Raw genomic sequence first — 16,235 nt, forward strand, 5'->3', positions numbered from 1 at the left:
TGAGTGCTACCAGGCTTGGGGTCACAGATCTGATGGCTGAGCTGTGTTATCCCGCCCTGTCCTTGTAGGGTTCCATTTTGGGGTTCTCGGGGTAGGATTTATTCATCTCTTATTAAACTCATGTTCATCTTGCTCTTGATCGAGGCTGTTCTGGGACATCATCAAGAGAAAAGTCCAAACTCCTTAGCCTGACCCCCAAGGTTCTTTGGGACCTACCCAGCTGCTTCTCTTCAGCCAGCCCTTCCACCATTCCTCAATTCCTACTAAACGCGTAGAGAAAGTTCCTTTTTCTGAGAAATCAAGCGTGGGCCTGCCCCACTTTCCTATTAAAAATAGCAAATGTTTGCTGAGCCCTTCTGATGTGACAGCACAATTCTGAACACCTGCCACCATCAGCTCAGAACATTGGGATGTGGCGGGTGCGATGATTATCCCCATTACCGAGCTTAGCAAACCGAGGCACAGAGCAGTTAAAAACCTTGTTTAAGGTCACACAGCTAATGAGCGGTGGTTCCAGAACATGGGCTCTTTATCAGCAGGCAGCGTGCCCCAGTCAGTTTCCTGGACGTCTTCCTGACTCTGCATCTGGTAACATTCTGTTAAGAACATGCTATTGCCCACGGTGTGAGTTATTACAACACGGCAACGGGCAGATGTTAAAAATCAGGGCTTGTCTCCCCACCGTCCCTGAGATCCAGTTATTAAATATTCACTCAAATATCACTGCCTAATGCCTTCAGTCTCAACCATTTATGGCTTCCCAAATGAGCCCTCGTGACGTATACCTGCAAGTCCTGCATAGGCTGATCCTTCTACCTGGGATGCCCTATCTTGCATCCCTGCCTGGTGAACTCTGATCGACTTTTTTTCCTTTTCCCCAATTTTTAAATTTTTGGCAAAATACACTCAACCTCGAAGTTACCATCTCAACCAGATTAAATGTACAGTCCAGTGGGTTGTTTCCACATTCAAGAGACAACGCAGGTATACAGATATCTCTTTGAGACCCTGCTTTTCATTCCTTTGGGCACATACCTACAGGCGGGACTGCTGGGTTATATGGTGATGATACTTTTAATTTTTTAAGGACTCTCTGTACTGCTTTCCACAGCAACTGTACCATTTCTCATTCCCACCAACAGTGTACAAGGGTTTCAATGTCTCCAACCTGCTTTTAAAGATTCAGTTACAGGTGTCTTTTCTTCTAGAGAGCCCTCCGTGATCTCCTTGTCCTGGGATAGGTGTCCCTAATGTACATTTACGGAGGACCTACTGTGTGCTAGGCTCTGAGCTCAGCCCTTCAAGCATAAGTTTGCACAGGAGATGATCTCTGCTCTCAAGGCGCTCCCTGTCCTATTACTGAGGGACAGAGAGAGGGTAGGACTCAAACTGGAGTTCTATAACGGGCCACTAGAGGGCCCTCCAGGCAGGGAGCAACCGTGAGGTTGGTGGGATAAGACAGTAAGGACCAGTTGGTGGGGGGTAAGACAGTAAGAACCAAGGCAAAGCTAAACACATGTCCAGTGGATGGGTCAGCTCCTTCTCCGCTCTGGCCAGCTGTTGTCATGTAGGAATCTAGAGCCGGGATCACTAGGTCTTTTATTTATCTATTTTATTAAAATTAAAAAAAATTTTTTTTTAAAAGATTTTATTTATTTATTTGAGAGAGAGAGAGTGAGAGAGAGAGCATGAGAGAGGGGAAGGTCAGAGGGAGAAGTTGACTCCCCATGGAGCCGGGAGCCCGATGAGGGATTTGATCCCGGGACTCCAGGATCATGGCCTGAGCCGAAGGCAGTTGCTTAACCAACTGAGTCACCCAGGCACCCTTAAAAAATTTTTTTTAAAAGATTTTATTTATTTGTTTGGAAGCACAAGAGACAGTGAGAGCAGGAACACAAGCAGGGGGAGTGGGAGAGAGAGAAGCAGGCTCCCCACTGAGCACGGAGCTGGGTGTGGACTCGATCCCAGGACCCTGGAATCATGACCTGAGCCGAAGGCAGACGCTCAACGACTGACAGATGCCCCTTGCCAGGTTCTTAAATGAGAAGCTGACAATCTGGACTTCTGTCTGAGATCTCTTAAGGCTCACGAGTGAGCGGCTAATTCCAATGTTTTGAAAGGCACCGTGGAGGACAAGCTCAACGCTAGCTTCGGGCTGCAAGTTTATAACCCAGTTCCACTCATTAGGCAATTATCAGGAATTAGGAGCTCAGCTTTCACTTCTCCATGTGGAGTATGAGGAAATCACATGACACTTTTCTCAGGGGTCTTGTGAAAATCATGATGATTAGGTCTTTATTGGATGTCAACCCCCTTGTGGGGTGGCAACCACATGGGCCAGGTGACTGGCCAGGCTTTAGGCTTTGGGTGTTCTTAACACACCTGTCCCTCAGTCTGGGCTCCAAATGCCTCACAAGATTTTGTGGGATTTCAAGATCCCAAGTAGTGACCTCGCCTTGTGCTGGTGGCACTGTGGACAGTCACCAAGTATGGAGTTTCTCCCTCTTTCCTTCCTGATAAATCAGCTTCGAGACTCCCTCCAGATGGAAGTGCTAAAGCCAGCAGTATGTGTGATGAGTTCTACAATATTCCAGAGACAGACAAGCTTCTTGTGGAAGGAGGAATCAAGGAGAGCTTCCTAGAGGAGGAGGCTCAATACGGTAGCTCTGGTTTCGGGATGAGAGAGTGCCCGGCTGTCTCTGGCTGCCCTCTGCGGGGCTTCGGCCTTGGGACGAGCCTGCAGGAAAGTGCCACAGAACAAGCATGTTTATGAGATGTTTAATTTATCCCACAGATCCTTTTTGAGGGCCGAGCAGGTGTCAGATGCTCCTCTAGGTGCTGGGGTCAGAAATGAATCGGAGAAGGATCCTGCCCTCCAGAGGCTTCCACTCAGTGGAGGTGGAAGTGCTTAGGGTGTTTTCATCACTGAGGTGTGAATGACTAACTGGATCTGGCACCTGGAACAGGGGGTGCTGGGAGAGGCTGGATTGTGGGGGAGACAGTGAGTTTGGTCCTGGTGTTCCTGCGGGACCTGAGCTACACTCTCAGGCAGGTATTTGAACTGTAATGATTGTATATATTTAATCACCATATATGAAGTGTGGGCCGCTGCCCTGGGTATGAAGCTGGAGCCAGAGGAGGCGTGCATTTCCTTGGCAAACCTACCTTAGCACCTGCTCTGTGTGCCAAGTGCCAGGAGCACAGACGGAAAGCAGACACAGTGCCTACCCTCGGCGGGGCATGGCTCTTAGTTCAGCGCGATGTCATAATAATGATAATATTTATAATGGTTACGATTCACTGAGCACCCACGAGGTGCCAGGCACTGTGCTGAGTCTCTCTGTCCACTTCAGTGAATGATCACAGCTACAGAATAAAGCTGGGCCCGTGACTGGCCCGTTCTACAGGTGCTGGTAAAAGCAAGTCTTGAGGACACCAGGGGATGCTGGTGGTCGGAGGGGACATCCAGATTTGAATCCAGCCGACTGGAAGCTCAGACGCTTGGACCTGACCTTGTGCTTTCTCTTCCTTCCCCTACTCATTTCAGGGAGCGTCAAAGTTGATGCTGGACACTGTTTGGCCAGGCTAGCCCCTGGACATTTGCAGAGAGATAAGCCCTAAGTCCCTGACCATGGCTGAGCTCAGCTCGGGAGAGGTGGAGACAGACAGGAGCAGACTTCAAGGGCAGATCTTTGAAAACACCTGTAAGTGGGGGGCCCACAGAGGTGGGGGTTAGCCACGGAGGGCGGATGGCGGAGCGTGGCTCCCAAAGCCAGAGAGAGAGAGAGAGAGAGGGTTGGGGATAGGGAGTGAAGCCCAATCTTGGGCAACACCAGGCTTTGTGTGTGTGTGTTGGAGCTGGCTCCGGGACACAGCGGAGGCTTCAGGTGGCCCCGCGTTCAGAAGGCAGTGTGCGATGAGCGAGTGGAGACTGCTCAGTCCAGAAACGTGACTTTTATTATTTTTTAATTTTTTTTCTTAATTAAATTTTATTTTTTCAGGGTTCCAAGATTCACTGTTTATGCACCACACCCAGTGCTCCATGCGGTACGTGCCCACCACCAGCCTCACCCAGCCCCTCACCTACCCCCTTTCACCTCCAAAACCCTCAGTTTATTTCTCAGAGTCCACAGTCTGGTTCGTCCCCCCTCCGATTTCCCCCAACTCACTTTTCCTCTCCTTCTCCCACTGTCCTCCGTGTTATTCCTTGTGCTCCACAAGTAAGTGAAACCATATGATAATTGACTTTCTCTGCTTGACTTATTTCACTCCGCATAATCTCCTCCAGTCCCGTCCATGTTGATGCAAACATATCCATGGACCATATCTTCTTCCTTATCCATTCGTCCGTTGAAGGGCATCTTGGCTCCTTCCACAGCTTGGTGATTGTGGCCATTGCTGCTGTGAACATTGGGGTACAGCTGGCCCTACTTTTCACTACATCTGTATCTTTGGGGTAAATACCCAGAAACGTGGCTTTTAGAGGAAAAAAAAAATGCTGGAGAGATAGGTCGGCAGACGCAAGGCTTCCTTTTCCTCATTCATTTTGTTTAGTTTCGGACGGCGAGGCCTGTGGGTGTCCGCAGGCGGAGAAAGGAACTGGTGGGGAAAGGGAAAAGTTGCTGAGGAACAGAGAGGCATCTCCCCTACCTCTCCGCTGGCGCCCCCGGACGCCTTCACTATCTGTTCCCTCAACCTCAGGTGGGGCACGAGGGGGCCCGGCCTCTGTCTAGTTCACAGCAGAACCCCCGAGCGCCTCGCGTGTAGGAGATACTCAGTAGGTCCTTTCTGTATTGAACTGGGGTTCACAGGGTTCCACAGGGTGCCCGGCCGTTAGGTCTCGGGAAGAGAAGGGCTCGTGAGGGCTGGAAGAGGAGCTTCTCGCTGATGCTGCGGCGAGCTGAGCGGAGACTGCCAGGAGGCAGGAGAAGGAGGAGCTCACACCCACGACTCAGAGAAGTGTGTGCACCTGAGGGTCAGGGACGGGGCACAGAAGTGGAGGATTTACAGAAGTGGAGGATCGAGAATAATAACAGTTAGCCGTGCTCCTCAAGAATGTTCTAGAAGGTTACTCATCATTTACTTATTCGCATTGTTTGACCACTGCTCTGTTGGAAAGGCCTTCATTCACTTCATCCTCACAAGGACTCTCTGAGGCAGGACAGGTCCAGCCAGCCTGGAGGAGATTCGCTTGTGGTGGGGAAGCCACAGGTTCGGGACCCAGGACTTGAAGCTCGTTGAGAGTCTGTGATGGCAACCCCTGAGCCACACGCTTCCCGCTCGGCCTTATTTCATACAGTTCGTTCCACACCATGAGCCTCTGGGGCGGCAGGGAGCCCTTATTCTCCGAGATCACAGGAACAGAGAAGTGTGGTGACTTGGCCTGAGTCACACAGCTCCCGCGTGGCTGAGTGGGGATGGTGACCTGCATGGCTCTCACCGCAAGCCTGGTGGGATCTCCTTCCCAGAGAGAAGGAGTGTAGGAATTCCATAAAGAGTCTGGTGCCCAAAGGGAGGTGCCGGCGACAGTTCCCAGCATCTCCAGAGTGGGGATCTCACAGGCTCCTGGGTCGCCCCACCCCAGGAGCAGACCAGAGTCGGGGGTTGGCAGGTCAGGAGTGACAGGAAGAGGGGGTGCTGCCTGGCTGCCATGGCTGTCCCTGAGTTGAACCCCAGGGAGACTGAATGAGGACTGCACGGGGACGCAGGGTCACCGGAGGAGGGCGGCTACCCTGGGAGGGTGATTCCAGCTCTCCTTTCCCTGCTGGAGAGTCCCGGACCACGGGTGGCCCCAGCTAGACCCTCCTAGGTGTCTCTCCTGAACATCGCCCGGGGAATGTGACACGTTCCAAGGAATCGCAGCTTCGGGACACAAGAGGCAAAAAGTCCTCTGGGGTCCTGAGGGGGCAGAAACAGGCCTTCCTGTTTGAGCCGTCAGGACTCCTGGATCCGGCCCAGGCCAGAGTGTGGGAGGAGGGCAGAGAGGCCTTTAAAACCCGAGGGCCCAACCCCTGTGTCTTCTGCAGGCCTGGGACAGACAGAAGGTCTCCCTGGTGAGGAATCTCATTCTGGGGGCTGCCTTGCTTGAGGTGAGGTGGTGGGCAGGGCCCAGGGAGGGAGAGGAGGCCCCTGACCCCCCAGTGCATCCCCCCAGATTGAGGGGGAGGTCTCTCACATGTCTGCTGTGCTGTGGGGCTCGGAGCTGTCCATCCTTTGTGGTTAGAGACCTGACCGTGGTGGGGGCGGGGCGGGGGGGACAGCTGCTCCATCCTCTCCTTCCAGGGACCCGGCCACTTCCGACTCCCACGTTTTTGGGCTTCTGTTAGGCTGTCTGTCTCCACTCCCTCCACCTCTCATGACCTCAGCCACCACTTGACTCCAAAATTATCTTGCGGCTGTGTTCATTTCCCTCTGTGGTCGCTTGATAAAAATAGCCAGCTCCACATCCTTCTCCTGGGGGCTGGCTCTGAGCTCCAGAGATGGGCCACTTTCCTGGCCACTGGGCCAGCTGTGTCCATGCCTCGGTCGCCTCCTCCGTGAGACCTCTCTGCATCAGATCCCTTCCCACGGGGCCTCACGCTGTTCTCGCCACCAGCAGGCCCCATCCCAAGGTGTTCTAAAACCTGCCTGGGAGTTTGGTTCCTTTCCGGTGTCGTGAGGCCAAGAGATCGGCCATTTAGAAGACAGTCTGTTATTTACGGTTTCTGAAAGAAGGGGACCCACGGCGTGGTCAGGGACAAGCAGGGAAGCACCAGGGCCGATCAGCAGGCGGAAGAAATGAGAGCAAGCTCAGCCCAGAGCCTTTCTTGTGTTTTCCATGGGCAAGGCAGGGCAGGGCAGGGGAAATAGTTCGGGACTGGCTGGCTCCAAGGATTTCAGTGGATTCTGGGCTGCAGGGGTGGGGGTGGGGGCCCCTCGCTGCCTGCTTCCTAGTCCCGGCATGATTTAGGGCAGCGGAAATGCTGGCTGGAAGTGGAAGAGCTCGACAGAGGGGTTGGGGTGTGAGCTGCGGACTGGCTGGTTTGCTTGTATGAAAGCCAGGCTCCCAGGGGTCTTTTATTCCCTCTAGAAATTAGCTACTCCCGGGAGGGACTGTGTCTTCCCAGGCCGGCAAAGCATCCACAGGACATCAAAGCATCATCAAATATGGAAAAGGGACCCCGTGAATAGTTCACAGGGGCTGCTCAGAGGCAGTGAGGAGAGTAGAGTCACAGTCCTGGGCCGAAGCACTGGGTAACTCACGTCCCCCTGCCCGAGCCTCATTTCCCCCATCCGTGGGATCAATGACTGTTATCCCTTCCTTCAGCAAGTTGAAGGGACAGACACCGTGCCAGAAGGTTTAGCGATAGTCACCTGGCAGGGTCCTCGGCAGGCTTGAAGCGACAGGGGACAGAACCCGGCACGCTGCGGATGCCCCGTGCGTGGTGGCTGTCTCTCTCCTCCTGTGGCTGCTCTGGGAAGCAGCCGAGGAACACTAGTGTGGAAGGATAGGGTCTAGAGCCTTTTCCCTTGGCTGGTTAGAGCTCTCAGGCCAGAGGCCATGGATGGACAGAGCCCGGAGGAATGTTCTTGGAACGCAGAGGTGCTGCTGGACAAAGGGCGGCCGGGAGAGGCCAGCCCGGGTAGCCAGAAGCCCCGGGGAGCAGAAGCTTGTGTGTGCTTGCAGCCAGGCCTCGGGCGGTGCCGGGGGCTCGGGGCCAGCACTGCACAAATGGCCTCTAGCCTCAGGGATCAGAGACAGCTGGGCACCGAAGGGGAAATCCTGGCAAACCATCAGCCAAACGAGCAGCTGTGGATAAACAAGGGTTCTGGGGAAAGGAAGGAAAGGAAGGGAAACAGGCAGTTGCCGGTAAAGAACCTCTGAGAGGCCAAGTTGGAATCAGGCACTGGCCCAAGACACATGGAATTTCCTCTGCCTTCTGGGTGTGACTTTTCGGCACTCAAGTGGGTGATTCAGATGTTTGCCGAAGGCAGGTGCTGAGGAGGGAAGCTGGGGTCTCCAGGCTCCATGGCTCAAAGAGCAACTCACCCTCCATGACAGGAGGCTGTGTCCTGCCGTGAGAGGTGCATGGGCCAGGCTTTGAGCCCTTCCTCCGCTTCTTCCTAGCTGCATGGCTTCTGGCAAGTTCCATGAGCCCTTTGAGACTCCTTTTTCTCCACCAGCTCCATGTGAGCTCTCAGTGGGAACGAGGACACCTACCTTTGGGAGCCCTCATGCGTACCTCCGGTCGACTTATTCCTTAGGTAGGCACAGTGCCTGGGGCCCATGGAAATGTCTGAACTTGAACTCTTAGAAAATCAGGAGGAAAAAAAAAAACGAATGTAAGAGTCACGAATAGGTAATACCACATTCAGCCTGGACTGGGTTCGTTTCCATGCCAACACAGTTGTAAAATAGCACTTGAGAGAATTTTTTTTTTGGAGGAAGGGGCCTGTGAGGGCAAAAGTGCTCAAGACCCACCAACCACAACAAGGCCCCAAAGGGTGGGCACATGGTCTGCGAAGTGCGCTATTGCATTGGGGCTTTTGTGGTGGGAAAGTCCTCTCCTACCTCTATGGGGGAAAGTACCCCATGAGGGCTCTGAGATCAACTCCTTACGGTTTCTGCCTCTTTCCTGACTGAGGTCACCCACATGCTGCCCAACAGGAGTGTGTAGGGCCTGGCGAGGACCCAGAGGTAGGGTCCGAATGTATCTCCTGAGAGACATGTCATGGGATGTGTTTTCTTTTCCAGAATCCCAGAGATGAACGGCTTTCTCCCACTGGCTTGGTTCCTCATTTGTAGTAAGTGCTGGCCCCATGACCCCTGAACTTGTGACCTTTCACCTCTAGGAACAATAGTGTAGTGGAAAGGAGCCTAGTCTTTGAGGACGGGGAGTCTTGAGTTTGAATCTCGGCTCTGAGCCTCTGTGTCCTCCTCTGTGACCCAGGGTGATATGCAGCCCCCAGATGGGGCTGTCACATGATTTCCGGTGGTGATGGGTGAAGACTGTGCTACGGGACAACAGGTGGCTTGCAAATGTGGGAGGCATATTTTTTCCTTTGGTGCAAAACAAAACAAAATAAAACCCAAATGAGAACAAGACCCATCTGTAATGTTCAGCCCTGGGTCATTCTCTGCAGAGGCTGGTCCCCCCTGCTAACACCTCCCAGTTGGGGAGAACTGGCATAGCACAGGGAAGCCCCATTACCATATGCACAGCACCCCAACAGGCTGGCCTAATCTTCAATGTCTTGCCAGATCCCTGGAGACTGCCGGAGAGCAGAGGGTGGAGATCTAGTGTAGGGAGGGAACCCTTGGCTCTCTGTGAAACCCTGAACCTTTCCCTCCAAACTAATGTTTCCCAATCTGGAAGGCAAGGGAGCTGGCTTCAGTGATCTGGAGGGATCCCACCTTGCTAAGGTCCTGGGCCTCATGTCCTAAATGGTATACTGGCATCATCAGGAGAGAAAGGTACCCTATTAATTAGACCTCCCATTTCTTGGTCGTTCACTAGGTGTCTGCCTAGTGAAATTCACATACTTTCTCTGCCTAGAAAAGACACATGCTTTCTCTCATTTTAACCCTTAGGATAAGTCTAAAATGTAGGCATTCACTTTGGGCCCTCCCACCCCACCCCATTTCCAGAGGAGGAGTCAGAGGCTCTGAGAGATTCAGTGACACACTCAACCTCATGCTGTGAAATGGGTGGCAGAGGCAGGATTTGAACCCACGGTTCTCATTCTCCAAGTCCAGACATTTAGCTCTACTGCTTGCCTCCCCCTTCTTGCTCCTGTCACACTAATGGGGAGAAAGATGCCTGGGTCCCCACAAGCCCCAGGGTGGGGGCAGGGGCAGGTGCCTGCCCGATAAGAAGCGTGTTCCCCGGGGGCCGGGGGCTGTCTTCCAGGTGCTCCTGCTGTAGGCGGGGGCTTGCTGGAGCTCAAGTCCATGATTGAGAAGGTGACCAAGAAGAACGCCTTGATGAGCTATGGCTTCTACGGCTGCTACTGTGGCTGGGGCGGTCAAGGGATCCCCAAGGATGGCACTGATTGGTGAGCTGATTACCACGATAATCCTTTATGCTCAGCTTCTGTGCCCACATGAGCTCGAGTAATTCCGTGTCAGTTTTGGAAGATGAGTGTTCAAGGGCCATGTTATATGTGAGAAAATTGTGTATCTGGGGGGTTAACTGACTGGCCCAAGACACATCTAGAAACGTCATGCTTCTCAGTGACCACGCGTGTCAGTTGGTCTGTTGTTATGGAACATATCACCCCAAAGTGTACTGGCTGCGAGTGACCATGACCATTTATTTTGCTATGAATCTGCCTTTGGGGCAGGGCTTGGTGGGATGGCTTGTCCCTGCTCCACCCGGCTTCTGCTTGGGCAGCTCGAACAAGGCTGCACTATCCAGTTTCCAGATGGCTCACTCCCACGTCTTCTGGCTGCTGACTGGGGGCTCAGTAGAGGCTGTGGGCTGGGGACCTCGATTCCTGTCACTTAGGCCTCTCCAAGGCTGTTGGGACTTCCCCACAGCAAGTGACCATGGGGTTCCAAGACTGAGTGTTCCAAGACTGCATGAAAAAGGGTTTAGCCTCAGAAATTCTATGGTGTCCATTGATGGAGGCAGTCACAAAGACTTTGGAAGGAAAGGGACCTAGGTTCCATTTCTTGATTGGGAAGTGTTCAAATTCTAGAACATGTGAGACAGAGAGACGGTTCTTTGGAAAATTCCGAGACTCCTGGTGTGGATGATGGCATAGGTCCATTGAGCAAATGGATGGCAGATGGTGGGAGCCAAGTTTTCCACTGTTGGAGTTCACTTCTGGGGCGATGGATTGGAGATGAGGATGTCAGTATGAACTCCTGTTTAGCTTAATATAGGCACAGGTGGTTGCATTCAGAAATAGGTACAGATGTGTATACAAACACGGGTTAATAGAGACACATTTATTTTGCTCTGGCAGCTGAGAGGACTAAATGAAACAACATCCCAAGAGCAGTAAGCAACTCCTAGTGCCCAAACGTGGTCTCTAACACTATTTGCCATAAAGGGGAACCAAGGCTCCTTGGAGACCTGACTGGTTCTAGAACCAGGGCAGAAAATATACAGGATGAGTCTGGAGTCTCCTATAAGGCCAAAAGATAAGGAAGTTCTCCCTTGATAGAGATATGTGAGGGAGCACAGGAGCCAACGGGAAGGGCTCCCATTGGTCAAAGCTGGAGTAATTAGAGAAGCAAAATAAACCCATCGCCCCAGTCTTATCATGAGAAAAACATCAGGCAAACCCCATAGAGGGCATCCTACAAAATACCTCCCCATCATCCTCCAAACATCAAGGTTATCAAAGCCAAGGAGAGTGTGAGCAACTGTCACAGCCAAGAGGAGCCTAACGAGACATGACCACTAAATGTAATGAGGCGTTCTGGGTGGGATCCTCACGTAAGAAAACATATAGGTAAAAACTAAGGAAACCTAAATGAACTATGGACTTTTTATAATTAATGAATCAATAATGCTGTGTTATGATTTCACTGATTATTTAGTCAGTGACATCAACATTGGTTTGTTCACTGTAACAAGTGTATTGTATAAGATGTTAATGATGGGAAAAACTGGGTGTGGGGTAAAAGGGAACACTCTGTACGACCTTCTTTATTTTTCTGTAAATCAACACACACACGAGAAATGCAATTGGCCGTACCTCACATACTGGAAGTTTGGTTTTTTTGCTCACATGACAGTTCCATGTGAATCACGTGTGAATTCCAGGACCCAGGTTCCTTCCATCTTGTGGCTCTGCTATCCCCGGTGGCCTCAGGGTCCCCTGCAGGGTCATCGCCATCCTGCTGAGAGATGGACAGTGTGGGAGGGTTTCATGGGTGGGTCTGGAAGTGGTGGGCATCCCTTCTGCCCATGATGCCCTGGTGGGAACCAAGTCATGTGGCCACACCCAATTGCAAGGAAGGCTGGGAAACGTAGGCTCACGTAGGCTTTCCTGGAGGAAAGAGGGGGTCAGTGAACCCCTTGCCGATGGCAGGCAGCCTCAGTGGAAGAGCAGAGATGTATCTAGCCGTATCCCTAGATTCTTTCTTTGCCAGACCACACCCACCTAGTGGCTCCTGCTCAAGTGACGTGCCCCCTCTGCTCAGGATCTATGCCTCTTGCAATGACAGGTGCTGCTGGGCCCATGATTACTGTTATGGGTGGCTGGAGGAGAAAGGCTGCCAAATCAGGACACAGCCATATACATACAGATTTGCACATGGATGGGTCACCTGTGGTAAGACTGGGTCTTCCCATTCGAGCTACTGATAGAACCTGGGTCTCTGCTGGTTCTGAATTCAGCTTCCCCTAGATGTTAGCCAGCCTGTACCTTGGAGGGCAGAGCTTGGGGGGGGGGCAAGGGAGGCAGGATTATTGCAGCCACATCTGACCTCTGGGGAAGGGCGGAAACGTCGCAGACTGAGGATTCACCAGGTGTCAAATGCTTTGCTTACCTCCATTTACTTGCTCCCCAAAACACCTTTTGAGGCGTGTTTAGTCTTCCTATTTTACAAATGAGGAAACTGGAACTCAGAGCCTTGCCAGTGCCCACAGCTACAGCTGGGATTCAAGTTCATCTTGAATCCATCTGAGTTCAGAGCTAAGTCTGGGGGTGGTGTCTCCTCTAATGAGAGCTGGAGTTCCTCCGGAGCAGGGGCTGACTCCACCATCAGACTGGGGACTCCCAAGGGCAGAAAAGGTGTCTCTACCACCAGACTGGGGACTCCCAGGAGGGCAGGGGGCCAAAACCTCTCCCTGGGGCAGGAGCTGTGCCTCTTCCATCAGATCCCACATTTCCCAGTTTGGAAGCTGTGCCTCCCTCATCAGACTGAGAGCTTCCTGGGCCAGGAAGCAGACTGGGGAGTCCGCTCAGACCGGAAGTAAGCCCGAGGGGCATTGTTGATCGAGCCTACTTTCCCTTCCTCACTGTGCATTTGGTGTCCTGTCTGCAGGGTCTGGGTCCCTCTGCCAACAGCAGCTCTGCACCTGTGACCAGAAGCTCGCCTACTGTCTAAAGAGGAACCTGAGGAGCTACAACCCTTTCTACTTAAACTTTCCCAAAGACGACTGTTGACCGAGGCTTTTTTCCCCTTCTATACCACGGAGCTCACTCATGCTGCTGGGTTCTTTGCTGTTAGGCTCTTGAGAGAGGCTCCTGATCTCGGCCCTCCTTCTCTCTCCATGGCCCATGGGGCTTGGAGGAGCCCCACGGCCACTCTTCATGCTGCACAGAGTCCCAGGAGAGGATCTCTGCTGGTAGGACATGGTAAGGTCAGGGTCCCTGACCGCCGCTTGTGAGCTCGCCCCTAGCTCCGGGCTGGCTCTCTCCCCCTTACCCTGAAGACAGCACCACCCCCCAATCCAGGAAGATGCATTTACTTTCCAGTTTCTGTAATCTTGGATTCTCACCACCACCCTCTAGAGAATGTTTCCTCAAGGCAGAAGCCAAATTGACCCTATAAGTCTGCCATAGAGATATTAAATAAAATTTATTCTTAAGACAAAATCCCATAGGCACTTTCCTCTGCTCCGGGGAATTACCCGCACCTCTTCTCCCTCTGCCACTGGGGCTCTGGACCCCAACTTTACCGTAGACTCTCAGGAACAGAGAGTGTGGGTTCATAAATAGAAGCTTTTCGGGGACCAGGGGCACCAGGGTGGCTCAGTGGGTTAAGCCTCTGCCTTCAGTTTAGGTCATGGTCTCAGGGTCCTGGGATTGAGGTTCCGTGGAGAGCCTGCTTCCCCCTCTCTCTCTGCCTGCCTGCCTCTCTGCCTGCTTGTGACCTCCCTCTCTGTCAAAAAAATAAATAAAATCTTTAAAAAAAGAAAAAAAAGAGAGAAGTTTTTCAGAGACCAGATCCAAGTCTCCTTTGGAGTTCACCTCCTGACACCTTGGGGGGGTCTCTCCAGCCAAGCACTGAGTTTCATTCTACCTTGAGTTGTGGGGGGGAGAAGATGCTTGGGAATCAAGCCAGCTTGGGCTTCTGGGCCAGCGAGGGTCACGGTCCAATCCCAGCACTGGCTTCTCCAGCTGTGTGGTCTCAGGCTTGTTACCAAACCTCTCTGACTTCCCGTTTCTTTAAAAAAGAAATGAGCTCCTTGATATGAGGAAGTGGAGATGCAACGTGGAGGGGTTTGGTAACAAGCCTGAGACCACACAGCTGGAGAAGCCAGTGCTGGGAATGCAAAGTGACACACGCTGGCCCACAAGCAAAACAAACTGAGGGTTGCTGGGGGGAGGGGGCTCGAGAGGGGGGGAGTGGGGTTATGGGCACTGGGGAGGGTATGTGCTATGGTGAGTGCTGTGAAGTGTGTAAACCTGGAGATTCACAGACCTGTACCCCTGGGGCTAATAATACATTATATGTTTATCAAAAAATCAAAAAAATCAAAAAAGAAAGAAGGAAAGAAAGAAAGAAAGAAAGAAAGAAAGAAATGAGAACATTTCACGTAATGTAAGTGAGTAATCCAGAGGTCACCTGGGCGCTGACACAGGAACGCTGAGGTTCTGGCATGTCATAAAGAAGGACATTAAAAAAAAATGGGGGGGGGGGCGCCTGGGTGGCTCAGTGAGTTAAAGCCTCTACCTTCGATACAGGTCATGATCCCAGGGTTCTGGGATCGAGCCCCGCATCGGGCTCTCTGCTCAGCAGGGAGCCTGCTTCCTCCTCTCTCTGCCTGCCTCTCTGCCTACTTGTGATCTCTATCTGTCAAATAAATAAATAAAATAGAGGCTTTAAACCACTGAGCCACCCAGGCGACCCTAAATAAATAAATCTTAAAAAAAAAAAAAGAATCTGTTTCTTTCTAAAAAAAAATATATATATATATATATATTTCAGAGGAGGGGTTTATTTTTACCAAGCAAGGACTCTTAAAAAAAAAAAAACCCACCTCATCTATTGATTCATCAAAGAAAGGATGTTCTAATGCCAAGATTGCAGGAAGAAAGCGCACATTCCAAAACAGAGGAGAGTCCCTTCCAAGAAAGGACCTTTGGTTTCCTTACGCCGACAAACCCCAAAATAACCGTATGATAAATGGGATCTATATTTAAAAATTCCAACGCTGAACGTTTCCAAAATAAAATTTAATTTTATGAAATGACTCCTAATGTCTTAGAAAAGTTTGCGTCTGTATTTGACAGAGTTTCACGGAAGGGCGTTCAAACGTCTCATTTGATCATCAAAAAATAATTTTTTAAAAATCAAAACCACATCCTAAGTCCAAAGTTAAATAGGGCTGTTGGAGAGTCAGAATCTTTGCTCTGATGCCATCTCTCCCCAGTTGTGATATCCTGGTTGATGGAGAAGAGATCCCAGGCCTGGTTTCTCCCACCTCCCGTCAGGGTCAGGTGGCAGGCGGGGGTGGCCTTGGTGCTAGGTCCTGCAGGACGGGCAGACTGCAGGCTGTCCTCTCTGGGCATCCCAGCTCGGGGCACCAGTATTAAGACGGGCGCAGGCAGGTGTTTTTGAACAAGGGAAAGCAGCACCACAGGCTGAGATAGGCTTGAACTGAAAGGACCCGTGGGGGAGCTTTTTTTAATCTACTAGAAAACTGAGGTGCAGAGAGATCAGGAGACTTTTCCAAAGTCACACAGCACATCAACAGCAGAAGGTAGAGTTGGACCTTAGATCTTGGTTCTAAGCCCTAGTCTCTGACCGCTAATTCCACTGTCTTCTACTCCGGTCCACAAAGAGAGAATACAGAACTTCGGGTGGTTCAGGGACTCGTCCGTATTAGGGGGTTCTCAGGATGATCCCTTGGATTCCACCTGAGGGCCAGGTTCCTCTCTGCTCTAACTGTCTTGGATAACAGAGGCCATCCCTGGGTGGTTAGGCCAGTTGGAGCTCTAGCTTAATCCTCTGGAGAGGGGGACCCCACTGGGGTCCTCCATGGTGACTGGTCCAGATCCTGTCTCGCTGCCATGAACATCTCTGGGGAAATGATGAAATCCAGGAATCACCAAAACCTGGGAGGAAATGTTCTCTCTGACTCTCTTATTTGACTAGCTCTTGAGTGACAGGAAAACCATCAGGAGAGTCATGTCTCAAAACGGCAAGGCCCCCACAAGGGGTGGACTGTCCTAGATCTATCCTATGTCCCTTGGCTCTGTGGAAACTGCATTTCCCAGAAATTCTATCCCTGCAGAATCCCAGGCTGGTGTGGGTCTCCGGAGATGTTCTGCGTGAGATAAACACCTGT

The 16,235-nt window shown here is 51.7% G+C and overlaps 1 protein-coding gene across 2 annotated transcripts; it reads left to right on the top strand.

Moving 5' to 3' along the window:
• Positions 1-5,795: 5,795 nt before the first annotated feature.
• Positions 5,796-13,850, top strand: PLA2G5 (phospholipase A2 group V). 2 transcript variants are annotated; one of them, XM_059375016.1, is made up of 5 exons: positions 5,796-6,053; positions 8,735-8,784; positions 9,891-10,035; positions 12,161-12,267; positions 12,983-13,850. In XM_059375016.1, the coding sequence occupies exons 2-5, from the start codon at positions 8,745-8,747 to the stop codon at positions 13,102-13,104; spliced, it is 414 nt and encodes a 137-aa protein (XP_059230999.1). In that variant the 5' UTR covers positions 5,796-6,053; positions 8,735-8,744; the 3' UTR covers positions 13,105-13,850. The 2 variants fall into 2 exon arrangements, with proteins under 2 accessions (XP_059230999.1, XP_059230998.1); XM_059375015.1 differs by having other exon boundaries at positions 5,799-6,089.
• The last annotated feature ends 2,385 nt before the right edge of the window (positions 13,851-16,235 follow it).

This window comes from Mustela nigripes, chromosome 14 (assembly GCF_022355385.1).
Source record: "Mustela nigripes isolate SB6536 chromosome 14, MUSNIG.SB6536, whole genome shotgun sequence".
In the NCBI taxonomy this organism is placed as follows: Eukaryota; Metazoa; Chordata; class Mammalia; order Carnivora; family Mustelidae; genus Mustela; species Mustela nigripes.